General features: G+C 39.3%; 1 protein-coding gene across 1 annotated transcript in view; it reads left to right on the top strand.

Annotated features, from left to right (window-relative positions):
* The window catches only part of Ccdc175 (coiled-coil domain containing 175), a 63838-nt gene that overhangs the window by 12982 nt on the left and 26134 nt on the right, over positions 1-24722 (top strand). Inside the window, exons 5-10 of the mRNA XM_036205630.1 lie at positions 1-192; positions 4455-4577; positions 6253-6362; positions 12635-12716; positions 16741-16877; positions 20524-20634. The exon at positions 1-192 is cut by the window's left edge and continues 37 nt beyond it. Of these exons, the coding sequence (XP_036061523.1) occupies positions 1-192; positions 4455-4577; positions 6253-6362; positions 12635-12716; positions 16741-16877; positions 20524-20634 (755 nt within the window). The remainder of the gene's footprint in view (positions 193-4454; positions 4578-6252; positions 6363-12634; positions 12717-16740; positions 16878-20523; positions 20635-24722) is intronic.

The following is a 24722-nucleotide window of genomic DNA, read 5'->3' as shown; positions in this document are numbered from 1 at the left end:
TTTGTCCTATTGCTGAACCAAACCCTGGAAGAGAAAGCCGCGGCTACTATTTATATCAACGACACCTACACCAGAATAAACTTTGAGAAAGAAGAAATAGTGCTCCAAAATCAATGTATGCAAGAGGCGAGTGAGTTGATGGAAAAACATAGAATAGAGTATTACGAAAAGAAAGACCAGTTGGCTACCCAGGTAAGTGGTAGGATTTATTCTTTTTAAATTCAGAATTATCTTGAATCTGAGGCAGGAAATGGGATTTTTTTTTTTGGTTGTTTTTGCTCTTTTGCGGGGTATTGTGGGGTTTAGTAAGGCAACTCCATGTAGTTAAAAAGGAGGTCTATTTTGGGGTAACTTACAGCCAGTAATGGGGTTGGTTATAGGATGCAGGAGAGGTGAGGTGCAGCCCGGCGGTGTGCTCTGGAGAACTCTGCTCGGTCTACCATCCAGCATCCAGGATCACCAGGAACCAAGAGACCTGGCATATCCGAATCTGGGGTCTTCAGGGCTCCCGACTTCGTCCTGCCCCAGGGGCAGGTCATAGGTAGGCATGGCAGTTACCAGGACCCTCACTAGGGGTAGTACTTCCAGGTCAAAGCTGGAACAGCTCCCCACTACAAGGGGGTCTGTCACTCAGCTCCCAAACAAACCTCACACTGAGGCTTCTTAATTATGAATGCCCAGCCTTAGCTTGGCTTGTTGCTTGCCAGCTTTTCTTAAATTATCCCATCTAGCTTTTGCCTCTGGGCTTTTTCCTTTCATTATTTCTCACTCCATGGCTTGCTGTGCAGCTGGGTGGCTGCCGCAATGTGCTCCTCCTAATCTTCTTTTCCTCCCAGATTTCTCCCTCTATACATCCTCTCTGCCTGCCAGCCACACCTGTCCTTTCTCCTGCCTTGCTATTGGCCATTCAGCTCTTTATTAGACCATCAGGTGTTTTAGGCAGAGTAACACAGCTTCACAGAGTTAAACAAATGCAACACCAACAAAAGGAACACACCTTAAACTAATATTCTCCAACAGGGGCGTGAGAAACTCACGGTTGTATTTGGTTGGTTGCTTGCTTGTTTTGGAGCCTCTAGGAAAAGATACTCAGTTCATAGTACCTTCAGTTCAGAGCACAGAATACAGGGCAGGGTCCATGTCTCTGTAGTGGCCTCATGCAAATGCAGCGATGAGGAATTGGCCACCATATTACCAAGTTCCACTTCCATATGCACAGAACCTAGGAGGCAGGCAGAACACCTGCCATGCCAGCGGCAGCAACCTGAGGCAGGAGTCACCTCCAGAGGGGCTGCCAGACTCCAGTGCACAAAAATCAAACTGCATTGTAAATGGAGGCTTTTCTGCCCTACCTGGCCCTGTAGCCACTTTACAAATAATCACTCAGAGGCTTTATATTAGTTACAAACCATTTGGCCTATTGCTCAGGCTTGTTACTAGCTGGCTCTTACAACTTAAATTAACCCATATCTGTTAATCTATGTTTTGCCATGTCTTGTGTGCTCTAAGAATCTTGCTCCTCTGGCAGCTGGCTGGCAGCTTCTCCCGACTCTACCCTTCTCCTCCCTGTATCTCTGCTTGTGTTTCCCACCTGGCTCTATCCTGCCTTGCTATAGGCCAAAGCAGCTTCTTTATTAACCAATGGTAATAAAATATATTCACAGCATACAGAAAGACATCCCACAGCATTCCCCCTTTTCTGTCCAATCAAAAAGGAAGTTTTTAACTTTAACCTAGTAAAATTACATATAACAAAAACAGTTATCAAGCAAGAATTACAGTAACAATACATAGTCTATTTGTATTTGGCAAAATTAAAGAAAATATTCTATCATTTATCTTATTTTTGTGAGCCTAACATTTCATATCTAATTTACCTTTTATTATAACTAAGGAAAACTATAATTATAACTATTCAGTCTTCAACTTCATCAAAGACCCCAGAAGGACATAATATTACCTGAGTAAACAGGAAGTGCATTGCAAGCAGCCTTCAAAACTCTAGAAATGAAAGAGACATCTAGGTGCCTGGACAGTCACCCAAAGTTCTTTTGTAATATCAGGGCATCCATCTTCAGCCAACAGACCTAGAGTAACTGGCAGACTTTACAGTGCATCAGGAAATTTGAAGGACTGTCCTGCCTATTTTGGCAAAGTTCATCTGACACTTTCCTCTGTGTCCTGCAGAATGTCTGGCAGTTTCTTCTGTGAAGCTGGGACCTGAAGGACCATCCCGCTTTGTTTTTACAAAGTTCAGTGGTCATTTTTTTGTGGGTCCTGCATGTCCAGTTTACACAACATACTGTGAAGCAGTCCAGGCAGGAGCAGTTTCTTATCCAGATGGCTAGCTTTTTCCACATTGAAAGCAAACTCCATAAGGAGTTTCTTTGATGCTGATCATCCTCTTTGAAGTAATTGGTGCTGCCAGGAGCAGAAGTGTCTCACTGTTGAGAAAAGTCTACATTCTTAAAACATTTTAAATGCCATATTCTATAGGTCTTTGAAGTGTTTGAAGATTACCTGACAAATTGAAATATATCTTTGTATACCTAAAAAACCTAATGAGTATGGCTATAAGTTTGACTATTATACATGACTATTAATCTGTATTTTTAATTATATATTACATTTTTAAATGAGCTGCATAAACATAAACCTTAAACAAGAGTAGAAATATGCATCTAGTATAACAAAATTGTCTTTAAATTTGTATCCATAAACCAAAACCCAAGGGAAAGACTGTATTATGAGGCTAACAACTTTTCAAGGTCAGAAGCAGAGGTGGCTCTGCTATATTAATTGAGGTCACTGTCCCACTGCTTAGGGTCTTTTATTTCTCACTGTGCCTTGGTGGCTCTGGGAAAGGTAGATCCATCTGCATTCTTCCCCTACAGAAAGGAGCTGCACCCAAGATGGAAACTGAGCTTTTGTTGTATCTTTCCCAAAGTGGGAATGGGCATAGGCTTAGGGACTTTCTGCATTTTTCACCCTGAGCCACCAGTTTCCACCTTCAGACACAGGAAGTCAAACTTGCGCTTAAATGACATAACATTTAATGGGAAGGGAAGAAGGATGATTAATTTATTACATTGCTTTTTTTAAATTTTATGGTGTTTTCCCCCTAAATTTCAACAAAATGTATCTATCACCAAGTTTCACTCATATGTATCTGTACTCTGGTATATAGATATTGATTATGGTCACGTTCATTCAGAATAGATAACACTGAAAAAAAAAAAAGTGGCAGGTGGCTTCTATCAAAAGACAGCCAGACATAAGCGTTCACAGAGTTTTCATTCTCTATGCTTTCTTATGCCTCTCTGCTCATTTATTGCCTCCTTCTTTCCATTTGCTGACAAAAAAGGTGTTGTAGAATATTATTTTAAGATGTGTTACATTTGTTTATACTATGGGACATTTGTTTAATGATGCAAAGATGTGTTGCATCCTTTCATGTTGCATTTGTTTAACTCTGTGAAGCTGTGTTAGTGTGCCTGTCTAAAACTCCTGATTGGTCTAATAAAGAGATGAACAGGCACAAGCAAGGCAAGAGAAAAGACAGGAGGGGCTGGCAGGCAGAGATGATAAATAGAAGGAGGAAAAGAAGGAGGAGCAAGAGAACAAGAAAAGGAGGACACTAGGGGCCAGCTACACAGCCACATAGCCAGCCACGGTGTAAATATGAAAGTAAGATATACAGAAGCAAGTAAAGAAATGCCCAGAGGCAAAAGGTAGATGGGATAATTTAAATTAAGGAAAGCTAGCTAGACATAAGCCAAGCTAAGGCCGGGCATTTATAAGCAAGAAAAAGTCTCTATGTGTGATTTATTTGTGAGCTGGATGGCGGGGCCCTCAAAGAGTAAAGAGTAAAAAACAGCCAATAATAAACAGGTTTGATTTTAATAAGCATCACTCATTTCCCTAGAGTCTGACACGTGGCCAGATAATTGACTGGGGTAAACGAAGGAAAAATTGTCCAAGACCCTAAACTGCCTTGTCTCCAGTGACTTTGTACTCTCTATCTTTAGTTGAGTTTTATTCTCCATTAGGGAATGTGAACTGGGGTTTCAAACAAGCGATTACCTCCTTCATTCTCCTTCTCTACTTAATGTACAGTAGTGTGGTACCCATTGCTGTGATGTCGCAGCAAGTCTCTCCAGCGGCAGGATGCTTTTATCCTTTCTTAGCAGTGGTCCCTACCACGTTGCTCCTGTAAGTGCACCATCTCGATAATGTAGAGCTGAAGTTTGCCCCGTAGGCTGTGTGTGTTTGTCTTTAACACCTGGAAACAAGCAAACCCTAGATTCGGTTCATTTTCTTTGAAAGTGTTAGTTTAGTTAGGTGGAAAAATGGTGCTTTTAAATTAAACATGAATTAGGCTGACAAGCTGAAAGGTCTTTCTCAACTCTGGTGTGCTAATAGACTTTTTAATTGGCTTCTTATTGTCACTCTAGATGAAAGAGTTTAAGCAATCCTGTGAAGCAAGCAGAAAGGAAACATATGGTAAGAAGAAAGAACTGACCAGACTACAGAATAAAATCATAAAAATGAAGCAAACAGTTACCACCAGCACAGTGGTAAGAAAAAACAAACACCTTAGCCCAATCTGAGCATACCTGTTTGTTTCTTAAAGTTTATTTATCTTCCTCCTCTTCTGAGAGGATGTCAATGGCATGTTAACATTTCCTGATGCCTCCTTTAAAGTGTTATAACATGTTCAAACTGTATTTGATGGACTAAAATACTTTGAACATGATCTTAAAAGCTGCATGTAGAACTACCAAAATATATATTAATGCCTGATAATGTTTTACCACAATTAGTTGAGTGAATGGGCCTATAATATATTTGAAATCACTGGCAAAACCACACAATATAGCAGTTACAGGGAAACAGCACACTTTTCTCCATGTTTCACTAATTCCATCATATGTTACATGAGGTGCACATGCTAGCCTTAATTTTGATATGTCCATTATGACATCTAATTTTTTACAACATTGGTGAACTAAAATACTTTTCTCACATATATGTGTTTGAAGAGACCATTATCTGTTTTTAGATTTCCACATGGCAAAGATGCAGAGGTCAGACTAGGCTTAAGAAAGTTGCTATGCAGAGCATTGTTTCATCTGCATGCCCAAGCTCACCTCCACTTTGAGCCTCCCAAAGTATGAGGAAGCACTCCACAAGTAGAGTTTGGGAAAATTAAATGTAAGCTTTAAAAGTAGACTCCAAGATGTCTCAGGTCAATTTGCAGCAGTAACAATCTCCCCCCAGAGCCTGCTGCACCCCCTGCCATCCCCAGACTTGAGTGTCACATAGACCTGAAATTAAAATTTGAGGTACCAACCTATTAAATGGGAGTGGGGAGGGGGGGGAAGTGCAATATTGCCTAGTAGAGTGGATTTTTGTAGAGATTCCCAAAGTATAGACTGAGACCACAGGAAAGTACAGACTAACGTGCATGTGGAATCCTCAATTTAGACACCTCTTTGGCCAGGCCAAACTGGTGGAATGTTGGCAGAAAAAGAACTGACTGTGATTCTTCAAGCATGGGTGGCTGAGGGCTGGAGACAGTGAATATTAATTAGGCCCATCAGTTTTGCTGGCATGTAAGATTGATGAAACCCAAACTGGAAAATGTAAACTTGGGCGATGAACATCAGCCCTGATAACGGATAAGAATCCTTTCAACATTCTGCTGATTGTGATGGCTGGTCTAGAATGTCAGTCAATGCTGGACCCATGTTCCTAAAGTCAGTCTCAGGGTGCTGTAGAGGAAGACACCGCTTTGCATAGCTTTTACTCTGTTGGGTGACTTTCTAGGGAGTTACTAAATTAATATCTGTCCCCGAAGTGGTAAAACACCAGTCACCTAGAGAATGACTGATACAGTTATATCCTGATGAATTCAAAGGCGTTTGTTAGAGGAGATATGTACACATGCATGCACATACTTACACACACACATATGCACATATACTCACTATTGTATTTAGTCATTGCCCCCACCAAATTTTATGTTTTCGTATTGTTTCAGAATTGGGTTTTTTTTTTTTTTTGGCCAAGTTGAGTTTATTTTTAAAAAAAAAAAAGTCACAAAAATGACTCTTTCTGACTAAAGTGTGGCCCCACCATAAACATTGTATGATTGATGCGTAAAATCCTTAGAGAACCTGAATTGCTCTTGTGAATCGTTTGCTGATGACTGGATGCCATATTTTTGCATTTTTGCTGACTTTTCAATAGATGCTTACTGATCACAATTTAGAGATGACACGACTACAGGAATCATTAGCCATTTGGGAGAGAAAGGTAGAAGACATGAAGAAAGTTTGTACAAACATAGAGGAAAAACTGTAAGTGTGACGCTTTATTTTTACTGAAGCACTTGAGATGCCAATTAGTCAGCTTTTTTTGTCATCTTAACAAAATACCTGGTATAGTGATCTAGCTCACAGTTGTAGAGGTCACAGATCATGGTCAGACAGCCCCATTGCCTTGCCACGTATAGACATACATTGTGAGAATAGTTTATGACAGAGAACCCATTTACAACACAGGAAGCAGGCAAATAGGAAGACAGACTGTGGCCTCCAGTCCCAATGACCTTACACCTGGGCTGGGCCCTGTCCCTTAGAAACCCTGCAAGCTCCTCATATCTAAAGAGTCAGAGCTAGGAGCCTCCAATGAGGGAGAACATGCAGCATTTGTCCTTCTTGGTCGGGATCTTTCAATTATTCACTTAATATAATATTATTCTAGTTCCCTCTGTTTACCCACCAAGTTCATGATTTCGTTTTTATTTACAGCTGGGTAGTATTCCATAGTGTATAGGTACCACATGTTCACTATTCATTCATTGGTTGAAGGACATTGAGGTTTATTCCATTTCTTAGCTATTGTGAACAGAGCAGCAACGAATAAGGCCAAGCAAGCATCTGTGGAGTGGACTCTTGAGTTCTCTGGGCATATGCCAAAGACTAGTATTATCATATGGCTGATTTATTTTTAGATTTTTGAAAATTCTATACATTCTCCATTCTGTGGGCTTCCTCTTCACCTGACTGGTTGTTTCTTTGGTTGTAGGAGTTTTTTAATCTCTTGAAGCCCCACTTGTTGACTGTTGGCTTTAATTCTTAGGCAAATGGAGTCCTGTTCATTAAATCCTTTCCTACACCTATATCATATAAAGTTTGCCTATGTTTTCTTCTAGAAGTTTCAGTGTTTTAGGTTTCATGTTTAGGTCTTTGGTCCATTTGTAGTTAGTGTTTGTGCAAGGTGATGGGTATAGGTCTAACTTCATTCTGCTATATGTGAACATGCAGTTTTCCCAGCACCATTTGTTGAAGATGCTTTCTTTTTCTCCAGCTTACATTTTTGGTGTCTTTGTCAAATATTGAGTGTTTGAAATTACACGAGCTCATGTTTGAGTCTTCACTTCTGTTTCTTTAGTCCACATAAGTTTCCGTGCCAGTACCATAGTGCCTTTATTACTATGGCTTTGTAATGTATCGTAAGATCTGGAATTGTATTCTCTTCAGGATTTCTCTTTCTGCTCAGGATTGTTTTGGCTGTCCTGGTTTCTTTGTGGTTCCATATTAATTTTAGGATAGTTTTTTTTTTCTATTTCTTCAAAGAACGAGATAGGGATTTTAATTGGGATTGCATCTAGTCTGTAAACAGCTTTTGGTTAAAATGGACATTTTCACAATATTAATTCTATCAATCCATGAGCATGGGATGTCTTTCCATTTTCCATTGTCTTTATCTATCTCTTTCTTCAGAGGTTTAAAGTTTTCATTGTATAAGTCCTGCATTTCCTTAGTTAGGTTTATTTCTAGATAATTTATTTTTCTTGAAGCTCTTGTGAATGGGAGTGTGTCCAAGGTCTCTTGTCTGTCTGCTGTTGTATAGAAAAGCTAATGATGCGTACAAGTTGATTCTGTATCCTGCCACATCACCAAATTTATTTACCGTTTCCTGGAAGTTTTCTGGTAGAATTTTCATGATCTTTAATGTATCATACCGTCTACAAATAGGGGTAGTTAGACTTCTTTCCCTGTCTGTACCCCTTCAGTTTCCTTCCCTTGCCTCATTGCTCCAGCTAGTACTTCTAGTACAGTGTTGGAAAGGAATGGGGATGGGGATGTCCTTATCCTGTTCCTGACTTCAAGCTTTTCTCCATTCAGGATGATGTTGGATGTGGATTTCTCATACACCACTTTTGTTATTCTGAGGCATGGTTCTTCTAGCCCGACATTCTCTAGGACTTTCACTGGGAAGGCGTGTTGGATTTTTGTCAAAGGCTTTTTTTGCATCTATCGTCATGATCATGTGCCTTTTTGTTTCTTTAAGTCCATTTATGTGGTTTAATAAATGTATTGACTTTCATATGTTGAAGCATCCCTGCCTTTCAGGGATAAAGCCAACTTGGCCATAGTGGATAATCTTTTTAGCATATGTCTGCATTGTTGTTTTAAGTATTTTATTGAGTACTTTAGAGTCTGTGTTCAGCAAGAATATTGGCCTATAGTTTTTTGCTGTGTCTTTACTTGCTTTGGGTATTAGAGTAATATTGGTTTTGTGGGGTTTGGAACTGCTCTTCCTGTTATATTCTTTTTTAAATAGTTTAAGGAAGATTGACTGTAGAACTTCTTGGAATGTTTGTTGGACTATGCTATGAATCCATCTGGCCCTTGCAGTTTGTTGTGTTTTACTTTGTTATATCTGGAAGGCCTTTTATTATCGTTTCAATCTCCTGCTTTGTTATGGGTCTATTTTAGGGTGTTTACTTCCTCTTGGTTTAGGGGGTTGGGCTGAATCTCAAAATTCATCCATTTCTTTTAGGTTTTGCAGCTTTATAGAGTACAGATTTTTAAAATATTCATGTACAATGCTACGGATTTCTTTGGTGTCTGTTGTAATGTTTCCCTGTTCATTTTTTATTCTGTTAATTTGATCCCTCCTTTTCTTTCTTTTGGTCAGTTGTGTCAAAGATCTGTCAATTTCGTTTCTCTTCTCAGTGAATCAGCTCTTACATTTGTTGGTTCTTTGTATTATTTTCTTTGTTTCTATTTCATTGATTTCTACTCTGATTTTTTACTTCTTTTTGCTCTTGTTTTTCCAGCTTTTTGAGTTGCATCTTTAAGACATTTATTTATGCTCTTTCTGATTTTTTAAATGCTGGCACTTAGAGCTATATATTTTCTTTGTAGGAGAAAGCTTTCAATGTGGCCCAGAGTTTTGTGGTATTGTGTTTTCATTTTCATTTAATCCCAGGAAGTTTTTTCTTTCTTGATTTCTTCTTTGATCCATTTAGCATTCAGTAATGAGTTGTTTAATCTCCATGAGTTTGCAAATTACTAGGAGACTTTTTAAAAATTGTTTTTGTTTTTGTTTTTGCTGTCAATTCTAAGTTTTATTGTATTATGATCAGATAAGATTCAAGGACTGATTTTGATCCTTATGTGTTTGTAATGATTTGTTTTGTGTCCCAGGATGTAGTCTGTTTTAGAAAAGCTTCCACATACTGCTAAGTAGAATGTGTATTCTTTGGTGTTTGGATAGACCATTCTGTAGGGTCCATTTTATGTATGATGGCAATTAATTCTGGTTTTTTTTTTGTTGATGTTATTGTTGTTTCTTTTTTGTCTAGATGACCTGCATATGTGTTTAGGATAGAAATGTTTTCTTGGTTAACTGTTCTCTTGATTAGAATGAAGTGTCCTTCTTGATCTCCTCTGATTAGTATTAGTTTGAGATCTATTTTATCAGATGTTGGTTAGGATAGTGACATATACTTTCTTCCCATTCCCATCTGATTTGAGTACTTTTTTCTATCCCTTTCCTCTAAGGCAGTGCCTCTCTTTAAAACTAAGATGTGTTTCTTGTAGGCAACAGATAGATGGATTTTTTTTTCCTGATCCATTCAACCAGCCCGTTTCTTTTTATTGGAGAATTGAGGCCATTGATATTTAAAGCTATTGTTGAGATGTGTGTGTTAATTGTGGTCATTGTGGGTTTTGGTGTTACTGCTTGTTTTCTCAGAGGTATTTTGTGTTTTAGTCACTCCGGCTCTGTATTTCTTTCCACAATCTCTCTACTTCAAAGACTCATTTCTCTCTTTAGACCAATATAATGCTTTCTACATTTTCTTTCTGTTTGTTTTGTTGGATACAGATATTTTTTAGGCTGTTTAGGTTGTGGTTAGGTTTAGGTTAGTTTTTCTTTCTCTTTTAATTATAGCATATAGTTTTGCTGGTTATGTTAGTCTAGGTTGGCATTTGTGGTCTTTTAGAACTTGAAATGCATTTTTCTAGACTCTTCTGGCTTTCAGAGTTTCCATTGAGAAATCAGCTGCTATTCTGATGGATTTTCCTTTATATGTGACTTGTGTTTTTTCTCTGGTAGCTTTCAATACACTTCTTTGTTATGGATAGTTAGTATTTTAACTATGATATGCCATGGCAATTCTCTTTTCTAGTCTTGTTTTACTTACTTATTTGTTTGTTTATTTTATTTATTTATTTTGGTCTTTTCTGTGCTTCTGTGTCAATATAGGTGTATCTTTCCTTAATTTGGTGAAGTTTTCTTCCATGATCTTTTTGAAGATCTGGTTTATTCTATTGACTTGGGATTATACTTCCTCATCTATGCCTATCATTTGAACATTTGGTTGTTTTGTTTGTTTGTTTACTTTTTATGTTCGTTTTTCATATGTCTTGTTTATTTGGTCCAGATCCTCTTCTTATCTTCAGGATAAGCCTGGTAGGTCTCGGAGAGAAGATGCCGACTTGATCTTTCTCATTGATGGTATCTTTCAATGAGATCTAAGCATTCCTTTGTTAGCTCTGAGTTTGTTATAGGCAGAACAGTTTGGGAGAGATCAGATGTAGAGGTAAGTTGGATCTAAAAGTTGGAAGTGACTTAGGAGGAATTGAAGGGTCCAGAAATTGTAAACATAAAAAATAAAAGCTGACAGTCATCAGCTCTACAGGTTATCTTCTAACAATGGCTCTCTGCTTATAGCCAGCTCCTCTGTCAACAGCCTGGGCATAACTTTTAACCCCCTTGCCCCTTATAGCCAACAACTGCCTGGACCAAAGTTAACTTTTAATAGATGTTGCTATGTGACTTCTAGCATGCATCCCATGCCTGATGTTTCTCCATGACTCCTAGCATGCACCCTATGTCTGATGCTTTCTATCTTACTATGAAAAGGGGGCCGGAACCCACCTCCATTGCCTGAACACTGGCTGTGGTCCTAGCTAGCAGATAGTCTTTTGTGCATTGCAGTGAGTTTTTTCCCCCTTTGTTTATTTCTGGAATAAAGTTTGCTTCTGGTCAAATAGACTTTGGTGGTCTGTCCCCCATTATTTTGTGACCCTTGACCCAATAGAATGAAGTCAGGTGGACAGAGGGAACTAGCCTGGTATACAGGATGTGCTTCCTGGACTTTGATTCTCAGGCCAAAAGCCTAGGAGTCATCTACAATTCAGACTTTACTTACCACCTACCTACAACACAACTCCAGTGCTAAACAAATCTACTCTTCCGCCATAACCTGCAACCCCATAGGTCTAGCCCGGGTCCCACAATCAGTGCACCAACCTAGTCTGAGTTTCCTGTCTGCACTGCAAAGGAGCTCTAGGTTTGGGCCAGGATAATCCCTCTAAATCCCACAAACCACAGGACTCTCATGATGTATTCAACCAGATAAACCCCACACTCCAGGCTTAAAACAGGAAGCACGTCCTATATCCCAAGCATTCAAATATATGAATCCATGGAGGCCATTCTTATTCAAGCCACCTACATGAATACACCTACATATGCCCGCTTTCTACTATCACCCTGCCTGGTTAGACTACAGCTATCACTGTCAGTGTGGTTCTTCCTCTGTTTTGTCTTTTTCCGTAAAGACATCAGAGTCCTCTTTACAAAGCATTGGTTAATTCATGATGCCCCTCTGCTCTAAAGAGTCCCTCCTGGTTCCCTTCACCATCAAATATGAAATCCTGCCTGACCTTTAACACCCCGCATGATCTAATCACCATGTCCCCCCCACCAGTCAGGTCACCCTTCCATCTTAAAAATACCAGTCTGTCTCTGGGTCTTACCAGTCCTGAGGTCTTATAGATCTGTATGTGGCTGGCTCCTTCCCAGCACTGAAGTCTTTCATGGGTCAGCCCTGTAGAGATCATCTGAGGCCACTTGTCACTTGTAACACTCTTGTTCGCAGGGTATTAATACCCTTACCTTAGTCTGCATTCTTTGGAATATAGCATACTATCTGAAATATAGTTTAATTTTTGTATGTCGTTTTTATTCTGACCACTCACTCACTAGATCTAATTTCCATAAGACTAAGGATTTGACATATTTTGTGTCCTTAATACCTAGAACAAATCTTGCACAGGGCAAGTGTTCAACCATTTCTTCTCAAATACATGAATAAACAAATGATATGTTAATTAATTAATTCAGTAGAGTAAAAACATAGAGTACTGAATACAAAAAGATAGGATGTACAGAGATGGAGCAAAGAATTTAAGATGCCTTAAGTAAGTGTGGCTTTGTGGAAAAGCATGTTCTAACATTCATGGGTTTTGTTTCCTGTGTTCCTAAGGTTGTTTTTTCAGACTCACCAGGAGCACCTGGATAACACTTCTTCTTTAAAGAAGACTGGGATCTTGAATAAAATAGAGCAGGTAAGGTGACAGAAATGACTTAGCAGATACTTACACCTTATTTTTTAGTTAATATGTTAAATATACAATAAATGTTGACCATTTCCAAAGTAGGCTTTTCTTAGGCCACTATGATAATTCACAGAAACTAATTCAAACAGCTTAGCTGCTAGCCAAGTCCTAAGTGTATGAAACAGCAAAAATTGTCTGTGTGAAATTAATCAGGACCCAAATTTGGTTACTTTTCATGTGGGTTGATAGTTTTATATCAGGAATAATTATGTTTAATGGACATGTAAATTACTTAGGGAAATACAACCATCATGCTATTATGTGGTATCTGTAAAGCATGACAATCATTCTATGTTTAATAACATTAATGTTATTTAAAAGTATTTGAGTTGGATTTATCACCAGGAGAATACTCTAGATATTTTATTTTGCTTCTTTTTAATCTATTTTTATTTGTCTTTTAATTTTTTCCAAAGTTTTTCTTTCATTTTGATTTTTTTAAATGTACACCAAATTCACCCTTATGGAAATTCAATCTAGACATTTCCTAAACTTAAGTCAAAAGAAACTGAATAAGTAACCATGAATATAAACCAAGATTTAGCTATGAGATACTCAATGAAGTGTTCATTTGGGATAGTAATTAGGGAGTAGGAAATATGAATTAGATCTAACTCACTCACTGAAGTGAGGATTAGTATTGTTCACAATATGTTATTGAATGGCAAGTGCTCTGCTGTAGAACAGTCTGCATAATATGGTCCACTCATTTATGTATACACACAAATGCCTGAGCTGTTTCTTATTATTGGCATTGAGAGAGAAATGTCCTTGGCCCCTCTTCTCTACCCACATATAGTCATACCAAGTCCCACAGTCCACCCTTAGCATGAGGACCCTTTTCTTACAGCTTTTCTCTGTTTGGATCCAAATTAACAAAGGTGTAAAATTTATCCTTTCAATGAGTTTTAGAAGCAAATTTAACAACACTGATTACTCCATGACCTACTGCAAAAATTTTCAGTGGGTGTAGGGAAGATGTCCACTTCAGTATCTCCCAAGTCTTCTACCCTGTAATTAGCCCCTGATTACTCCAATTTTACTTTCTGCTTCTATATATTCAACATTTTTTATCTTACATATGTAAATGTGACCATGAAATATTTATGTCTCTACCAAGATTATTTTACCTAATACATTCCCCAGTTTATGTTTTTAATCAACAACAGGATTTCCTCCTGCTTAAAGGGTGAATAGTGTTTTATCATGCTTGCATGCAAACTGTCATTATCTTTCCATTGAGAGACACTTAAGGTTGCCTGCATACCTTGGCTATTGTAAACAATGTTGTGGTAAACATTTCTTTGGCCTGGTAATATATTACTAATCTAGCCTGTTTATTATAAAATACCATATATACATAGAACAGTAAGTAAATATGCATAAATGTACAGTATATATATATATGTGTGTGTGTATAATTTCCTGATGAATATAATTTATTAATTTTAGTGATATATATTTATCTTTTTCTTTTCAGTTAATTTCTTTTTTGTAGCCTATGTCACAAGAATATTCTCTGCCATTATCTTCTAGACCTTTCATATTTAGGTCTACAAACCATCTGGAATTTGGACGTGTATCTATGTTATGAGGTCAAAGTCAAGTTTTCCCAATTAGCCAAAACAGTTCTTTTGTCGATGATACTGCTTTTGTGCCTCTGCTACAAATAAAGTGGGAATAATATCATAAATTTATTCACAGATTACAGACTTTCTCTTCTGTTCATTTGAACTCTTTATCTCTCTCTCTCAGTATAACAATATTATTTTAGTAAGTTTAAAATAAGTCTTCATAACTAAAAAACCTTATAACTAAAAAGAAGACAATTTTATCTAGTCCTAGCCCTTTGAATTTCTAATATGGTCTGTTGGAAACCCTGTTTGGATTTTGATGGGGCTTGTCATAAGACCATGAATGATCTTGAGAAGGATTTTGTATCCTTACAGTATGGAAGCTTCTGGTCCATGAAGATTGCCTATATCTCTTTTGTACCAAATCTTCTTTGTTTGGTTGGTTGGTTGGTTTGTTTTTAACAATTCAGCTTTACTGATGTATCCAGTCTTTTCTTTTGATTAATCCTCAGTAAGATTTCTCTCTTTGGCTTTGTCTGTTCATATGTTTGCTGTTACTGGGCTTGTTCACTGTGTGGATTTCTGTGTCTCCTAAGTTCTGTGGTCACATGTCCACATGGCTGACACTTTATCTTCTTTATCAGACTCTGGCTGTGTATGTTATTGCTCATGCTTGTACATATACCTTCAGTTTGTCTTCCATGTTGTTCTGTGTTTCCTGTTCTCTTCCCACCACAGCACTCTCGAGAGAACAGCATTATTGGTGCTTTTAATTTGGACTAGTATATTTCTCAGTTGCTAAGTATTTGGTACCTCTTCAAATCTGCTATCTCACTCTGCCATTTCTAGTTCCCAGCTGTAGCTGTCAAGCATCCATACTTCTTTGGTCATAATAAACAGTAGTTGTGTAGTTTAGTGTTTGATGATGCTAATAGCAGATGTTCTCATGGACCTGTTGTCCGTTGTTTCTCCCTCTTTTCTTGGTGGGAAATCATATGCTGGCTATTGTGCATTTAAAATGTTTGTAACAACAATTTGATACCTATGATGATGATGATGTTTTCCTTGGGTGAAGTTCATCACTGACTTTATGTCAGACATGGGAGGTGTTAGCAGTTCCAAGTTACCTTAATTCACCTTAAGTTTCCCTGAAAAAGCCCTTTGGCATCTCAGCCTACAGTGATGGAGGATTCACCAGGCCTGACATCTGGATTTTCTCTCTGCATTGGCTTTTGTCCCCTGAGCATCCAAGAAAGCTAAATCTCTGCACAGCACTTTCCATATTGATGAATGCCCTAAGGGCAGAAATGGTTTTATGTGGCACCCATTTCACTCTATATTTTTGCTTTTTCCTAGGACAAGGCTGACTCCTACCCAACTGTATTATTAGTTATTTAATACTTATAAGAAGACAATTCCCATCATATTATTTTCATGGCACTCAGCCAGAGGGTTATTTTGAACTGCCCACCATTCCTACTAAACCTAACTTTATCTCACTTAAAGCATGTCAATATAGACTTCCAGCTACAAAATCTTACCTCATGAAGAACATCAATGGGTATGGGTCATGAAGAATATCAATGGGTATGGGTCATGAAGAACATCAATGGGCATGGGTCATAAAGAACATCAATGGGCATGGGTGGTTTTGTTTGTCCTCATTTAGCACCACAATCATCTTCCTGGATCTGTCAAGGAATTGGGCTCAAAACATTTCTTTCAAATTCAAAACCCCTTCTATAAAATATCACCACAATTCTTGCATATAACAATGCCTATCCTCCCATATTCTATATCACTACAGTATTTACAATATCTTACAGATATATCACTTCATGTGAATTCCATTCATACATAGAAAACTCAAAGTTTGCTTTTTATAAGTTTCTGGGATTTCTTATTCTTCAAATATTTTGCATCTGTATTGGTTGAAGAAACAGGTTCATCACGCTCACACTTTTCTGGGTAATTGAAGGATGCAGAAGGTTCAGTTCTACTTACCATGGAGTAAGCATGGCCAGAGAATGATGGCTTCTATGAGGTGATGTTTTCTTTGCCCTATTATACTTTATATTCTTGGAAAGGGACACCAAATTGTTACTTCATGATCAGAGATTGTTAATAATATTCCCTTTCAGCAGGAAGTATTGTTCTGTAGTTTCATGTCAATGTTTACAACCTTTCTACATATTTGTCATAATTCCCAGAAAAATCTCCAAAGCATACAGACATATATTTGCTGTAGAATTAAGTCATTTGCCCTTTGTATGTGATCTGCCGTGTTATAAGCAATGTATGCAGTACTATTGATACTGCTCACCACAAGACCACTATCCCCAAGGAAGCACAAATTGATTCCTTTAATTCTATTTCTTTCTCTATCCTTTTTTTTCTAGCTGGGGGATAAACGACAGAAAGCCCAAACAGAAAACGAATATCTCCGAGAGAGACTCCACTCACTCATCAGACAGTTTAAGGTGGTTGAGAAGGAGGAGGATGAAGTGTTTTTGCAGAAACAGAAGGTCGATGATGAGTATGTCTTTCCTCAGCTTGCCACAGCTATGGGTGCCTGCCTTGCTGTCCAAGTGGTGACTGTCCACCTAAGCTCATCTTAGTTTTCAACTCTGTTTACAACAAGATACTCTTTATTCAATAATCAATAGGCACACTTCTTTTTTTTTTTCTTTTTTTATTATTATTATATTTGTGTTTTAATTTTACACATCAGCCATGGGTTCCCCTGTTCTCCCCCCTCCCGCCCCTATCTCCACCTTCCCCCCATCCCCTCCCCTCCATTCCCATCTCCCCCAAGGCCAAGACTCCCCTGGGGATTCATTTCAACCTGGTGGATTCAGTACAGGCAGGTCCAGTCCCCTCCTTCCAGGCTGAGCAAAGTGTCCCTGTGTAAGCCCAAGGTTCCAAACAGCCAGCTCATGCACTAAGGATAGGTCCCGGTCCCACCACCTGGATGCCTCCCAAAACAGTTCAAGCCATTCAGTTGTCTCACTTATCCAGAGGGCCTGATCCAGTTGGGGGCTCCACAGCTTTTGGTTCATAATTCATGTGCTTCCATTTGTTTGGCTATTTGTCCCTGTGCTTTTTCCAATCTTGGGCTCAACAATTCACACTCTTATAGTCCCTCCTCTTTTTTGACAATTGGACTCCTGGAGCACCACCTGGGGCCTGGCTGAGGATCTCTGCATCCACTTCCATCAGTTATTGGATGAGAGTTCCAGCATGACCGTTAGGGTGTTTGGCCATCTGATCATCAGACTAGGTCAGATCAGGCTTTCTCTCAACCATTGCCAGCAGTCTACAGAGGATGTATCATTGTGGATTTCTGGGGACCTCTCCAGTACTCTGCCTATTCCTGTTCTCATGTGGTCTTCATTTATCATGGTCTGTTATTCCTTGTTCTCCCTTTCTGTTCTTGATCCAGCTGGGATCTCCTGCTCCCCTAAGCTTTCTTTCCCTCAAACCTTGCCCTTCATTACTCCCACTGTTGTCCAGGTTGTTCATGTAGATCTCATCCATTTCTCTGTCATTGGGTGGTCCCTGTGTCTTTCCTAGGGTCCTGTTTTCTAGGTAGCCTCCCTGGAGTTGTGTAGCAGTCTAGTCATCTTTGCTTTACATCTAGTATCTACTTATGAGTGAGTACATACCATGTTTGTCCTTCTGAGTCTGAGTTACCTCACTCAGGATGATTTTTTTCTAGATCAAATCCATTTGAATAGGCACACTTCTAATCTGCCTCTCTACGGTGTGAAGAAATGCTTTTCTCATCAGCTCCAATCCATAAAAATTAAATGCATCATTAACACTTGTGAACCAGACTTTCCAGTGAGCTATAATATCTACCATTATCAAAAGCTGACTCAGATTATGTGTTCTGTTTCTTGGGCAGGAGTTTGGTTACCTACGGTGACTTCAGAAAGTACTCAAGGAAATCATTTCTTGTTCACTAGCTATTGAACTCCATTTGGTCACCAAGGCTTGGTAATTCTACCTCCCAAATATTTTTCTGCTCTATCCCTTCCTCTTCTCTCAGCTTCTTACATTGACCTGCCTCTCACCACATCTTTTCATCCTCTGCTTTTCCACCATCTACTTACCTACCTCCAGCTCTTTGATCCAACACCGTCCCATAACAACTGTATACCTAACCTCTGGTCTTACCCGGCTACAGAGAGAAGGTATTCTGTCTTATCCTATATGCCCAGGACTTCATCCATTGCTGAGTAGGCAGTTAATATTCACTGGTGCCTTCTTATGAATATTAACAGAGCGGTATCTAGGAAAAAAATGAAATTATGTAAGAAAAAGCCCATGGAATATAATTTCTGTGTACACACAGGCCCATTTATGTGAGGCTGAGTTCACGTTCACGCTTATAGCATTTAAGCTATAGAGTTGCTACAGTCATTGTGTCTCATCTGACTGCACAGACTACCAGCTGTTACAATTCCTCCAGTGCAAACCGTCCCTAGATCAACACTAGAGTCGTCACGTAGAGTAGTAAATTGTGCCGATGGCAAAGGACCACAACACTAAAAATTCACCGTCACCATGGCCTTTTGTCTTCAGCTCAGTCTCCATATTGAAACACCATCAGCTGACTGTCCTTAACAGAAATGTATTTCCTCTCAACTGTAAGTGCTGGGAACCTGCCAACATGAACATATTTAAGTTTTAGGTTCTAGTGAGGACCCTCTTCCTGACTTAAAATAGTGCGCGCGCTCTCTCTCTCATCTCCCTCTCCCCCCAACCCTATCCTCTCTCCCTCCCCTCCCCTGCCCTCTTCTCTTTTCTCTTTCCTTACATAGAGAAAGAGTGAGTTTTCTTCTCTGTTCTCAGAAGAGCACTGATCTCATTATGAGGACCCTACCCTCAAGACCTCATCCAAACTAAATCACTCCCCAGTTCCCAAAGGTCCCATGACAATATGTGGGACAATATCAAATCCTTATGTCTATGCATGATTCTTAAACATCGAAGTATGTAATGTAGAGAGCATACATTATTTTGCTTTCGGCATCACATTACGATGGTTTTGAAGGCGAGTTTCTTAAAAAGGATGTTTTCTCTACCAGAGAAGTGCTTGTCAGTGTTGGGCCATTTCAATAAAACCATAAACTCCTCTGAGCTTTATTTTACCAGCTTTATGTCAGGACAAAAAAAAATTACCAATCCTAAGTCCCAAGCCTGCCAGGATGATATAGGGAGCACCAGGAACAAATAAAATTTAGACCTCATTTCTCAAAACTAATCCCCAAAGAAAAGCATACCTTGGCGATGAAATCAACTCCACTGAAGCAATTAAAAAAAAAAAAAATACCAACCACAAGAAGTCTCATTGATCTGCACACCCAGTCAGTAGTGAGTTAGTCCATTACCAATGAGACAAGCCGTGTAGCCCTCATCTTTGAGATGCAGTAATGGAGACTTACTCAGAAGGTTTCTTGTCCAAGGTCCCTCTGCAGTTCAGATGTTCAGCCCTTCCTCAAAGTCAGTCTGACTGTGTTCCTCTCCTTCCTGATGGAAGTTATAATGTATTGAGAGGGGCACAGGCACCCGAGGCAGATGGAGTGCTAGACCACTCGCCATGCTCTCTTGGGTTAATATTGCAGTTAGTGTTCTTTCAGTAACTTGAGAATTGAAAATTTCATGCAAGTTCTATGTGTGCATTTATATCAGTCCACCGCTTGAACAGAAATTTGTTTCTGTTTTTATTGGTTTATTTGGTAAATAATTCATAACCTAAGCTTCCCCAACTCCTTTAAGGAATTTTTAAAAAAGATTTACTTACTTTGTTTTATGCATATACGTGTTCTTATTGCATGTATACTTGTGCACTACATGTGTGCCCGGAGCCCATCAAGGTCAGAAGAGAGCATTGGATCCCCGGGAACTGGAGTTACGGATGGTTGCGAGCTGCCACCTGGGTACTGGGAACCAAACCCAGCTGGTCCTCTGCAAGAGCAAGTGCTCTTAATCACCAAGCCATCCTTCCAGGCCCCGATTCCTTCCAAGAGGATTTATACATGCAATTCTTTTACAAAGGGAACTAATGATTATATATTGGCTATAGTGTCTATGCCTCTGCATTCAAACCTCCAGCTCCTTGGGATGATCGTTCCCAAATTCAGTGACATGGCTGTCGCTTCTCTTTTTCCTGACAGAAATCAGAAACAGATCGCACTTATTAACATGAAAGAAAAGTTGCTGGCACAAAGAAGAGTCGACATCAAAAGTATGGAAGATGGATATGGAACCCTACAGGATCTTCTTGAGTATGTTTTGTGCCATTTTAAACCTTTCCTCTTCTCTGTGTTTATTTCTTTAAACTGGAACCATAAGTCTAGGCGGCCATGTAGCATATTACAGGGAAGTGAGTTATAGGTAGTTCTCTGTTTCACAGTTCCGAAAGGTCGTGGTCAATGTAAACTTCACTGAAGGGGTAGATGGGTGCTCCAGAAACTGGGTGACAAAGGGATAGACCAGATTTAGGGCCAGAGACAAGCATGTGCTTTACCAATATCCTTCATTTCTACATTGTAAGTCATGTACATTTTCCCTAACAAAGTAGTGCCTATTCCCAAATTTAATTTTTAAAGGTAAAAATGTGTAATTTATGGAAAGTTACCCTATCTCCACATCTCACCACAGAAATAATTATTATTAATGGTTTGCCACACATGCTTTACATGTATATTAATATAAAGAGATATGTATCTGTTATGCCTATTTAAAACTGGATTTTATTACTCTATAACATGATCTTCCACTTAAAATTGTATCTGTGTAAAGACATGAACATGGCTCAACACGCTTGCAGGCACATTCAAACTCTAGGTTCAATCTCCAGCCCCCCTGGATCCAACAAAGCAGAAATCAAAGACTGAGGAAGACCCAAGACTTTGAGATTGCTACAAGAAAAAGGGAAAACATTTTAAGATCCGGGCATAAATAACAACTTTCAGAATAGGACTCCAACAGCCCAGGCATGACAACAAAAACTGTCCGACAGGTTATAAAGTTATAAAGCATCAAGTTGTAAAGTTCCTGAGCAGCAAAGGAAACAGCGACCATTCTGAAGAGAAATACCACAGGGGGAAAAGTCTCCGCCAGCTATTCATCTGACAAAGGATTACTATCCAAAATATATAAAGAACTCAAAAATATTAAATACCCAAAGAACAAATAGTCCATCCAATGAGTGTGCAAATGAATTAAACTAACTTCTCCAAAGAAGAGACACAAGTGGTCGATTAATACATGATAAACTGTTCACCTTACCCACAAGCAAATGCAAATAAAAACCACTCAGATTCCATTTCACCTCAGTAAGAGTGGCTATCATCGAGAAAGCAACAATAAATTATTGGGAGGATGTATAGAGAAAGGAACATTTGTGCACTGTTGGTGGGGAGACGAGCAAGAGAGATAACACATGAAATAACTAATGAACCATGTATGCTGTGAACAAATCAGACTAAATTATAAAATAACAAGCTGAAGAAGGACCAGATTGAACCAGTCTAAAAGAGAAACAGCACCAGGCAGTGGTGGGACATGCCTTTAATCCCAGCACATGGGAGGCTCACACCTTTAATCCCAGATTAGGGAGGTGGAGACAGGACCTGCCTATTCAGTCTGAGGATCCATACAGACAGAATGCCATTTGATCGAGATTTCGTAGAACTAAGAATTCTCTCCTGTGGCTGGCTGCTCTGCTTCTCTGATCTTTCAGCTTTCACCCTCCATATCTGACTCTGGGTTTTTATTGTTAAGACTAATTTGGGTTGTGCTACATCCTGTGTCAGTGGAAGACTGCAAATATTTGTGCAGGACATTTGTGTAATAATTTTGTTTTTTAAATGCCTTCTCCTTTAACCTGGTAGTCTAAGTAGGACTTTGTTATTGAGAAATAGCTGCTCAGTGGGAGAAGATAAGTTAAAAGTCTTCTAAGCACTATATGTTGAAAGATTATATCTTCTCCCATATACATTTTTGTTGCCTTTGTCAAAAAGTAGGTGTCTGCCACTTCTGAGTCCTCTGTTCTTCCCTTGACCTATGTGTGTGCTTCTGTTTGTACATTTTTGTTTTTGTTTTTTCCAATACCATACTGATTTTGTTACTGTGGTTCTTTATCCTAATTTGGCACCAGATATGGTGATACATCCAGAACCATTCTGTTTGCTTACCGATGCATATCAAAGTGTTAAAGTACGAGCCTGCACCAAGCCTAATGTCAGCAGATGGAAAGACACAGTGAAGACCCCGCTATAAATCAGTGAAATGGAGACTACAAGAAGAAAAGGAAGGATCAGTGATAGAAAGGTGGCTCTTTGGAAAGATTTAGGGCACCAAGCACTTAGCAAAACTCAGCAAAAGGGAAGAACAAAACTGTGAGAAGGAAGGGCAGACATTGCAACACAGATGCCACTCATGTTCAGAGAAGCATTATGGAGTTCTTTGAAAATGTGTAGTCCAACAAGTCAGCAAATGAACAAGCTGACAAATTACTAGGGTCCTACCGTACGACATATGACCTGCTCACATTAGGTCAAGAGGACAGAGACAACCCAAACAGATCTGTATTGAGCAAGATGATTGAAACAGTACAAAGTGTCTCCCCAAAAGGAAAGCCCAGAAGGGAACAGATGGTTCACCGTCCACTGGAGAATTCATCCAGACAGCTAAAAAAGAACTAAACTCTTCAAATGACTCAGTAAAACAGAAAGGGAAAAAATGCTGCCGATTTCTCTTTAAAGCCAGTATCACCCTGATCCCCAAACCAGATAAGAACACAACAGCAATAAAAGGGAGGGGCTGTAGAAAAGTTTTCCCTACAGGCTTAGGTTCAAAAATTCTCAGTAAAATACTTGCAAACCGAATTCACCAAAACAGGTATAAAAGATGATACTTCTTGACTGAGAGGTTTCATTCCAAATATGCATAGACAGACAGACAGACTCAGGACCAGGAATCACATGAGCATCCTGATAGACACAGAAAAGCCTTTTTACAAAGTTCAAAGTCCTTTCCTAATAAAATCACCTCCAAGAAGCCAGAAAAAGGCCATGCCGAAGAACCTAAACCCAACAGTATACTTACTGAGAGTGTGTTTTCTGAGGTCGAGTAAGGAGTCACCCTTTGCACACTTACTTTATAGCGCTCAGCCACAGCAGGAAGACAGGGGGAACAATAGAATGGAATGCAAGGAAGACACAGAGGAGCACATTATTTGAAGGCAGAGCAATGACAAGGCCAACTTCCACAACCAAGACAGGTGGCGGTGAAAACCGCACACAGCAGCAGAACTCTGGGCTGTGACATTGTAGTAGATAGGGTGACTATTGCTGTGTTGAAACAGCCATGACCAAAGCAACTTGGAGAGGAAAGGGTTTATTTGGCTTGCACTTCCACATCCTGTTCCTCATCTAAAGAAGTCAGGGTAAGAACTCAAACAAGGCAGGATCCTGGAGGCAGGAGCAGAGCCATGGAGGGGTATTGCTCACTGCCTTGTTCTCTATGGCTTGCTCAGACTGCGTTCTTATAGAACCCAGGACCATCAGCCCAGTGGTGCCCCGACTCACAACAGGCTGGGCCCTCCCACAACCATCACAGTTAAGGAAACGACCCACAGGCTTGCTACAGCCTGATCTTTTGGAGGCATTTTCCCAAACTTGGTTCTCTCCTTTCGGGTGACTCCAGCTTGTGTCAAGTTGGCATAAAACTAGCCAGCACAGACATGAAGTACAGGCTCTTTGCATGATTGTCTCTGCATAGACAAGCAACCACTTAAACATCTACTTTTCATTGTGCCAGCTTTGGAAGGAAAACCATGAACTTCTGTGAAGGAGCAGGAAAACAGAATTGGGTTCAATCAGATTTTATGTTTCTAATGAATAATGTCAATGTACTAGTTAGAGATTTTTTTTTTTTTTTTTTTTGAGATAGGACCTCACTCAGGATAGCTCTGGCTATCCTGAACTTACTATGTAGACCAGGCTGACCTCAAACTCACAGAGATCCATCTGCCTCTGCCTATTGCGTGATGGGATTAAAGGCATGTGCCACCACAAAACCAACCCTTTTGATCAGTTACTGTATGATTCTTGTTCTGGTCACTAAGAAGCTGAGGATCAAATGTGTAGCTCAATGTTATTATGAACTCCGGTATTCGATGTTATTCCATGTTATTTTTACCTTATTTTAAACTGGCTCAGATCATTTGTGGAACATGATATATACATATATATACATATATATGTATATATTTGTGTGTGTGTGTGTGTGTGTGTGTGTGTGTGTGTGTGTGTGTAACAAGAGGTAAAACTGTGGAAAAACCTTAGAGATCTAAAATAGGCTGTTA

The sequence above is a fragment of the Onychomys torridus genome, chromosome 14 (genome assembly GCF_903995425.1).
Source record: "Onychomys torridus chromosome 14, mOncTor1.1, whole genome shotgun sequence".
NCBI lineage: Eukaryota > Metazoa > Chordata > Mammalia > Rodentia > Cricetidae > Onychomys > Onychomys torridus.
The sequence above is the reverse complement of the archived record's forward strand: the minus strand, read 5'-3'. Positions and strand labels throughout refer to the sequence as shown.